The 548-nt window shown below is 58.2% G+C and overlaps 1 protein-coding gene across 1 annotated transcript in view; it reads right to left on the bottom strand.

The window, feature by feature from the left end:
* Positions 1 to 222: 222 nt before the first annotated feature.
* The window catches only part of MUC2 (mucin 2, oligomeric mucus/gel-forming), a 45440-nt gene continuing 45114 nt past the window's right edge, over positions 223 to 548 (bottom strand). The window contains 1 exon segment of the mRNA XM_056803554.1: positions 223 to 523. Within this exon segment, the coding sequence (XP_056659532.1) occupies positions 292 to 523 (232 nt within the window). The 3' untranslated portion in view covers positions 223 to 291.

Below are 548 nucleotides of genomic sequence, written 5' to 3'. Positions count from 1 at the left end.
CTTAGAATAGATACTAAGTGTGGCTTCCAGGGCAGAAGAGCAGGCAGAGCTAGGCAATGGGGGCTGGGACTGGCTCAGGGTCACACAGCTAGGAAGTGTCTAAAGCCAGATTTGCACCCAAGACCTCCTGTCTCTAGGCCTGGTCTCAATCCACACCCAGCTACCCCTCAGCAACTCCTGACATACACCCTCGACCCCAACACAAGCCACTCACACGTTCTACGTGCTTTTATTATTGCGTAAGAGATTCACAAGATCAGAAAATAAATGTGGGCATGGGCGGGCGGGCACTCAGCCCCTGGACCTCAGCAGGGCCCGGCGGGAGCGACTCTGCAAGCCCTTCTTGCCCTTGGTCAGAGGAGGGCCACAGACGGTGTCCTGGCAGCCACAGCTCTCAATGTACGTGTACTCGTGGCTCAGCGTGCCCCCTCCGTCACACTCCAGCTGCACCACCTTCTGGCTGGTCTTCACCTCCTGGCAGCAAGAGCACTGGTGGTCCATGCTCTGGGCCTCTTCCGAGTACCTGGGAGGAGGGCCGGAATGGCCAG

Source organism: Monodelphis domestica, chromosome 6, assembly GCF_027887165.1.
Source record: "Monodelphis domestica isolate mMonDom1 chromosome 6, mMonDom1.pri, whole genome shotgun sequence".
Classification (NCBI taxonomy): domain Eukaryota; kingdom Metazoa; phylum Chordata; class Mammalia; order Didelphimorphia; family Didelphidae; genus Monodelphis; species Monodelphis domestica.
This window is presented reverse-complemented; position numbering and strand designations above follow the sequence as displayed.